General features: G+C 36.1%; 1 protein-coding gene across 3 annotated transcripts in view; it reads right to left on the bottom strand.

Moving 5' to 3' along the window:
- Positions 1–317: 317 nt before the first annotated feature.
- The window catches only part of SPIN1 (spindlin 1), a 64,677-nt gene continuing 57,185 nt past the window's right edge, over positions 318–7,809 (bottom strand). For all 3 annotated transcript variants that reach the window (XM_063180350.1, XM_063180349.1, XM_063180348.1), the window contains exons 5-6: positions 7,292–7,525; positions 318–4,065 (exon numbers count right to left, since the gene is read on the bottom strand). In XM_063180350.1, coding sequence (XP_063036420.1) covers positions 3,866–4,065; positions 7,292–7,525 — 434 coding nt within the window. In that variant the 3' untranslated portion in view covers positions 318–3,865. The remainder of the gene's footprint in view (positions 4,066–7,291; positions 7,526–7,809) is intronic.

Genomic DNA, 7,809 nt, shown 5'->3' with positions numbered 1-7,809 from the left:
TGCGAAATGCTTCTGCAGTTCCCCACTGCCAAGACATTTTGTGTGCTCTGGAAATAGAGACTGCTTCACAGATCTGCACAGCCCCTGGTGGGGGGGGGTTTTCTGTGTTTAGTTAAATACAATTTAACAGTATGCTTTTCCTTAGGCAAGTCCCATCTTGCAAGCAAACATATTTCATAGGGCAAGTATTATACCAGCATACATGGCTCAACATTAAAATAATAAATCCCCTTCAATCAGAAAAATGAAGAAACCGCTTCTTCAAAATCTGAAATCACTTCTCTGTGTTTTGCTCATGAGAACAAAGTTTACAGGCATAAGTTGCACATAAAAGGTTTATTTTAAATGTTTTAAGGATAGAGTTACATCATAATTATAAAAATTACTTACAGAATTAAGTAACAATTTAAAGTGTTTATACTTCTAAATGCAGAGAACAGGGAACTGTCTACATTGCTCAAAATAAAGTAAAAATAAAGAAACCAAGCTCTAAAGATGAATTAATTACCTAATTTAAAAATGTGAACACGAAGACCTCTGAACTATACACATACCAAGAACCATCCAAATTGCACTAATGATGTAAAATACAAAAAGCACAGCATTTTCAAGGAACCAGAAACTGTTTTTACCATAATTCTACCCTGATGCAACTAGACAATTCTCTCTGAAGACAAAGCCCCTATGTTTAAACAATCCATTTAAAGAATGCTTCTACCTATTCCAACAAAAAGGGTTTTCCCCATCTCTACTCCAACATAGTTTAGGGTTTGGCACTCAAAAGAAAGAAGAAGAATGTAGTGTTCTGCTATTCAACTGAAATTTTATTTTTTTCCTCAACAGAATACATGGTCCCTTCAAATGCTGTATGACACATACAACTGGAAAATTACCTTCCGTTGGCACTATGCTCGTCTCACCGGTGCATTTAATCCTACTAACAACCATTAAAACAGCACAATAAGCAAATTCACAAAAAACTGAACACAAAATAAAAACAGAACAAAACAAAAACCTAAACATTTTAACATGCAACTTTAGTTTGTTACATTGAATGTTCTAACCCTCTAAGCATGCAAAAAAGGATGGTCTGCATTTAAGTTGGTTTTTTTTTCCCTTTTAAGTTTTACATGGCAGCCTGACATCACACACACGCACACACACAATATACAACAATACTACAGCAGGTAAATGTGAAAGGTGAATAACTTTTTATACAAAGATCCATGGCTTGTGCCATCACAAGCCCTATGTGATTTTGGAAAGTAATGTTGAACCCCTATAACAAGGAACCAACATTTAGTTACCAGGGTAACGCAAGCACTGCATGCAGATCTGAAACATGAGCCTAAAACAAAGCCCAAAGCAGATGGGCAGGGAGTGGAATTAGTCTCAAGCCTCAAAACTGTGGTTTAAGCTATCGAAAAAAACCAAACCCAAAAAGAACAAAACAAAAAAAATATCCCCAAAAAAACCCCAAGTGAAAATATCCACACAACAGACAAACGGGGACATCCAAAAATGACAGTGAAATTTACAGTTTGTAGATTATACTCTAATTGTCAGAATACATAGTGTATTCAACAGGCTTGCAGAAAACCCACAAATGCAAGCCTAATTCTAGAAGTGTTCCAGTAGACCTAAACCTCAGATATTTCAAAACAAACCTCTTATTCCTCAGATATATAGCCCCAAGCTCAGTGTACTAGGTAATCCATGTATCTTGTGTGTAATTAATACACTCACTCATTCCTGTGCCACAAATATGGACTTGGGCTCACGGAGCCAGGCTCAGCTTTGAGATTTACATGCAGGACTCTTAAGAGTCAATAGAAAACACAACAGATCTGCAGGATGAAAACACTGTGTTGCAAATCTGCTCACTTTGTTCAAACACAAGAAACATTTACGACTCAGGTACTTACTGCATAAGGACTGCATCGGAAGCTATTCACTGAAAGACAATAGCCTGCCTTTGGTTGCCCATGATGAAATACTGGACATAATGCAATATAGTAGCAATGGACAAAGAATTAAGGTATCATATTTATACGGAGAGTATTTATTACCATTCAACAGCATAATGAGGCACAAGCCTTAAGGCTAAAATATGAAATCAGGCAAAAAAATGGACAGAAAGGGGCTTAAACCACTGAGTCTTCAATATCAGGAATACCCACAACAGAGGTCATCTGCACCTCTGTCCTCTGATTAACAGCTCCTGCATTCTTCCACTAATGGCACACAGCTGGATATCAGGGTATTTGTTCCTTCCATCAGCAGTGTTAACTGTCTTCACTTTCTGTACTTCTGTGAAGCAGTTCTTGAAACTTGTAGAGCTCTGCCTTATTGTAACATGACAACCTTGTTGCTGTGCTGCACTGTTGTTCCAATTCCATTATTTTTAAAAGCTGCCACACTTAAGGAAACCCTAATTTTCATTTACAACTATCTTGCAAGATTATAACCATGAAAAGATTTTGCAGTTGTGGGCTGCTATTTACATCCACAATCTATGCAGATGACAACCACTGAGACTGCCTTATAGCTTCCATTAGATAGTACACCACTGGCATGCAGAACTCTAGTGTTCATAGAATGAAATTAATGTTAACAGCATACCTCAAAGCAAGTACAATGTACACCACAAAAGGCAACAACAGGTTTAAATTGTAGATTTTTCCAGACACTCCTTAAGTGGAAAAGCCAGAAAAAGAATAAACCGGGAAGATGCCTTCTTGAACCAAAATTATTAAAAGCAAACCAAACAAAGGAATGCAACAGACTGAGCAGAAGGCAACAAATGCTTCTCCTTCTCTAAAATTACATCTTCACTGCAAAAGGACATCCCCTCCCACTCCCCTGGTGTAAGATTGTATTTATCATGTAAAATATTAACTACTGTTAGGCTTCTAAGTCCACACACAAACATTCAGGTTGCTAGGTTTTGATTTTAAATGAGAGACTACTGATGCCAATGTGTAGTCTAAAGTCTTCTGAAGTAGCATATATACTGTTAGAGTTGTGGCACCAAGCACTTGGGTTTTGCTAAAGAAGTGTGTATAACAAACAAAGAAAGAAGTACAACATTTAGGATTGAAGGCAGCCTTGTTGCATGTATTTTACTGGTTCCTACAACTTGTAAATATGGGCCATTAACCTGCATATTCTAATTAAGTGGTTATACAGATTAAATGTAATTTTATAGCTTAAAGCCTTTTCACTGAAAGGTGCGTAATCCAACACTTGATATCCTACTGCCCTGTGACTAGTAAAAAATGCACAAGCATTTCCATACACTGCAAGTTCTTAAAAAGCTAAATTTGAAATAAAGTGTAAAAACACAGCAGATTGATGTTACTTGGGCTAGGCACTCCTTGATACTGCACCAACTGTTTAAACCTTTCAGAAAAGTCACCTCTGTCCCAACCCTGAAGACAAGGACTGCCAGTATCCAAGAAATTAAATTTAATGTTACAAAAGAAGGCGTATCAAAATATCAAACTACACTTGCATGTGGCAGTTGAACAAGTGAGTGCAAGATTGAAGAAAAAGTCAAAATCTATGAAAAAATTTAGATTAATGATTACAACACTAGATCAACTTTACACAGCTTGAATTTGCAGCTGTTCTTTGCTTTTAACTCCCTCCTGCCCAAACATACTGACTTCCTTCAAGAAAAGGAGTTCTTTCACACAAAATGTGTCATGTTTGTATTACTCAGAACAAAACAGTTTTGCTGGCAGAGATTGTGGGTTCGCAGGGACATTTAAGCTTTCGTTAAACTGGAAAGCAGTCGAGTCTTTGTGTCTACAAATTTTACATTTAATAGTTCCACAAATTTGGCAAAAGTTCATGATGATGTCTAGGATGTCTTCACCAAATCGTAGACATAAATATGGAAATCATCATCAAACTTGATGAAATAGACAGATGGTTTGGCTTCAACTTGATGAATGACCATGCCAGTCCTTTTCGAGCCATCTTCTTTGGCATATTCCACTTGTTTGCCTACCAGGCTGTCCACAACTTCACCTGGTTCCCGTTCTGCAGGAGGTGAATCATCTGTAACATAAACCCAGCATGCTTTAGTAGACATTTTAATAAAATTTTGCACTATGAAAGAAAACTGCACAGTCATCTTTAAAACTCATACAAAACAATTAGAATTTGTAAACAGATTACTTAATTTCATTCAGACAAGCATTTAACAATTGCCATGCTTGTAGAAAGTAGTTGCAGAAAAAGTCTTCAAGCAATGCTGTCTTCAGTGTTATTAAGACAAAAATAGCCCTTTGGTAAGAGAAGTAAAACTTTGACAGGAGGGTGTATGCACAAGTTGTAGAAAATGGCTGTAGATAGCTGAATTTCTGCTGAATGAGCAGAAAAAGGCACTGGATCTACTTAGCAGAAAGGTACCCTAACTTAACTTCCCTCTTCCCACACACATTATTCAAAGGTTCAATGCGTGCATTTAACTACAACAGAAGCATCTCTTCTGAAATGGTAGTAGGTGTCAACTCCTTATTAAAAGGGACTTTTGACTCCATATTTGAGTAATTTTGGTAAAGTCTGACTGTATTATTTTCCTCTCTGGCAAAACCTAACCGGACAATCCCTATGCTAAATCTGGATTATGAAAGGTGTGATTTGTAGCATGCCATGTGATTGGATACAAGCCAATTACGGAACTTGATAAAAGGTAAAAAGTACTGTGTGGAGAACTGAAAGCTAACCACATCTTCTTTCTCAACTCCTCTTCTTTGATTCCTCATTCAGATAAACTTGTAGTTTGTATTATACAGGAAAACTTTCTAAAGCAGTTGCAATATCTAATGTGGCTTTTATTCTGGAAATCATAAGCTTTTAAATTAATAATTTAGTTACAAGTTTGTATTAAGAATCCCTTACAGATTCTACCAATTTTATTTTGAGTTTTGAGAGCTGTGAAAAAACTCTTAAAGGAGAAAAAAAAAAAAAACAACAGGGAATGAATAGACTGGCTTGCATTTGCACTTTGAAAGTCTTGCAAACAGAAGGTTTTTGTTTTTCACTTCCTCTATAAATGCACTGTCACGCATAGTTATTACCATCTTAGTATGAGTTTTATATTTCCTGGCAAAGATGCAAGTTCAACTCCTACATTTTCACTTAGAAGTGTAGGCCAAGTTTTAGTATCAGATCCAGCACTATATTTTCCCCTCACAAAAAGAAAAAAGGTTAAAACAAATTACCTATTATTTGGTCTCTCACATGTTCAGAACCTATATTTGATAAGGGACAGTACCCTAGAAATTTTATTTATAACATTATGGCAAGTTCCACCAAATTTATAGAAGTATTTGTAGATATTCTAAAATCTGATTTTGAATAATACTACTCCAAAATACTAATATCCAGTTGTTGAGTCAAGGACATGATTCAAAGTATCTGGAAAGCACTCACATTCAGGAAAGGAAGCAAATACTTAGAAGTGTTTAGAAAATCAGTAAGCAATAATCTTTTGGCAAGCACAGAGGGTAAAGTGCACTAAAACCAATTAAGATTTAAATGGAAAGAAAGCATTTAAGCTTTCCCTACTCCCAAGGTGGAAGAAAGCAAACTTAAAATACATTCCTAGTCTGTTTTGATGGTTAATACAAAGAACAAGTTATTTTAACATTCAAATCTGAAAGAGCTTGCTTTATTTCTTTAAGAAGAGGAAGACCACTTTTTTCCATTAACATTTGTGGTTCCTTCATTAAAGCATCAGAGAGGTTGCTTTTTGCTAGGGCCAGCGGAGATGGTAATCTAAACACAGATCATTAACACAGAGATTATGCAAATAAGTGCCACTTTTTTATTCTGCCAGTAGATCATTACCAGTGGTGCATCTGAAAGAAGATGATCTCAAACTAAACGAATTACTAATTGGATAACTGTAGTGGTTGGCTACATAGTGCTTTGCATATGTATTAGTTACAATAATTTTCTTTAAATCCCAGATGGCTTTTGTCAGAAAGGGCTTTGTTACACAGGAGAAGTAAACCCAAAGTATTCTTTCTAATCTCTTTCTTTGAACTGACTATCTAAATCTCTAGAATAATATTGATTCTGTGAAAAGCCTCCTAAACTAATAGAAGTCCTGAAGAAGACTACTTCATCCAAAATGACAGCAAAGATACTATGAGGAAATCTTTTCTTATTAATGTTACAATATGTGAGAGAAAATCAGTTTCAAAAAATAAGTACTTCTTTCCCACAAGCAACTACTCAAGAAGTTTTTCACACTGAAGACACATAGCTAGTGAAATTGTTCTTACTATATCAGTCTGACCCCAAATATTCATTCCCACAAGACCTGCTTCAGAGACACAAATAAGAGCCAACTCCACACAACATGATACTTCTATAAGAAAACAGCAGTGGAATATTTCTGGCTTGTAAATTTCCACTAAAAAACCAAAATGTAAAGTCTTTCACGGTAGCACACCCATATTTTCAGCAGAATTAGGATTAATTATGAAAAGGTATTACCCTGCATATGTCACTGCTATGAAAAGTTAAATATTTCAGCAGTTAACACAGATGTTCTTTCTTGTACTACTACATTTGTTAGCTGTGATACTTTGAAAAAAAAATTAAATGGAATATCAAATATGATGGTTGTTTGTCACCTGTCTTGACCATACATAAACCACAGCTAAATGTTTAACACAAAAAGCTGTCAAAAGAAAACAGTAACTTTTTGCCGTTGGCAGGTTATATACAACCACGAACAGGGACGGGACCCCCAAAATCAGTGCCGTGAGTTGTTTATTTCAAACATCAGTCTCAGCACATTGTTAGGACAATGGAGACAACAGATGTGAACAGCTCACTGATACAAATGGAATCCTAAGGAAACGTAACGTTACAGCATAGCATAAAGCCATCTCAGCCTAGGTTTCAGCCAGTCACACATAGAGCATCAATGTATTGACAATAATTCTATCCAATCATATGAAACACACGTAACTGTAGTTAACACAATAGAGACTTCTTCTCTAACACAATGACTCATTTATGAGAGACAAAGCACAGAGACTCATTCATATTAACCTTCTAAAGATATAAATTAGATAAACTTGCTGCAACCTAAAAGGGCAAATCGCAAAGGTTTATTGATCTATTTCTCACGTCTGTGCTACAGCTTAAAAAACTTTCTGCTGCATTAGCAATGTTCACAAATCTGCTGTATGAGGCCTGGTTTTTTTACCATTTCCTCAAAACCCTCTAATTTTATGGATCCCAACATAAGTGGCCTACTTACTTGAATCAGGCATAATGCGAAGGTCACCTTCTTTATAATCATCTAAGAGCTGGTACATGTACAAGACGGGATCCTTCTCATAGGTAATATAAAACCATGTGTTCATAATAGGAGCTCGAGCCAAAACCATCCCCCTCCATTCATCTTTTGAGCCATCCTCTGTCTCAAACATATGTTCCACGGCTTTACCAATCATTGTGTCTGCCAGGTGGGCATCACTAATTCGAGACGAAGCTGAAATGACAGCATTTCAGAAATTCATTCAAAATGTGTCTTTGTAAAAATAATCTTTATGCTGATTAATGCACAAATCTTATTGGCAGTTGGTAAATTCATACACAAAACAAATAGTGTCCATTCCAGAGAGTTTAGTGCTGCAGAACTAAGAACTTCAGAATGTTGTTAAAATAATTATGAATTATTGTATTCCCTGTGATTGAACAATCACAATGTAAGCTAACAGGAGATCAATCAAGCAGCAGAGATTCTGTACTTTAACTAGACACTGAGCAGGGAGA

The sequence above is a fragment of the Melospiza melodia genome, chromosome Z (genome assembly GCF_035770615.1).
Source record: "Melospiza melodia melodia isolate bMelMel2 chromosome Z, bMelMel2.pri, whole genome shotgun sequence".
NCBI lineage: Eukaryota > Metazoa > Chordata > Aves > Passeriformes > Passerellidae > Melospiza > Melospiza melodia.
This window is presented reverse-complemented; position numbering and strand designations above follow the sequence as displayed.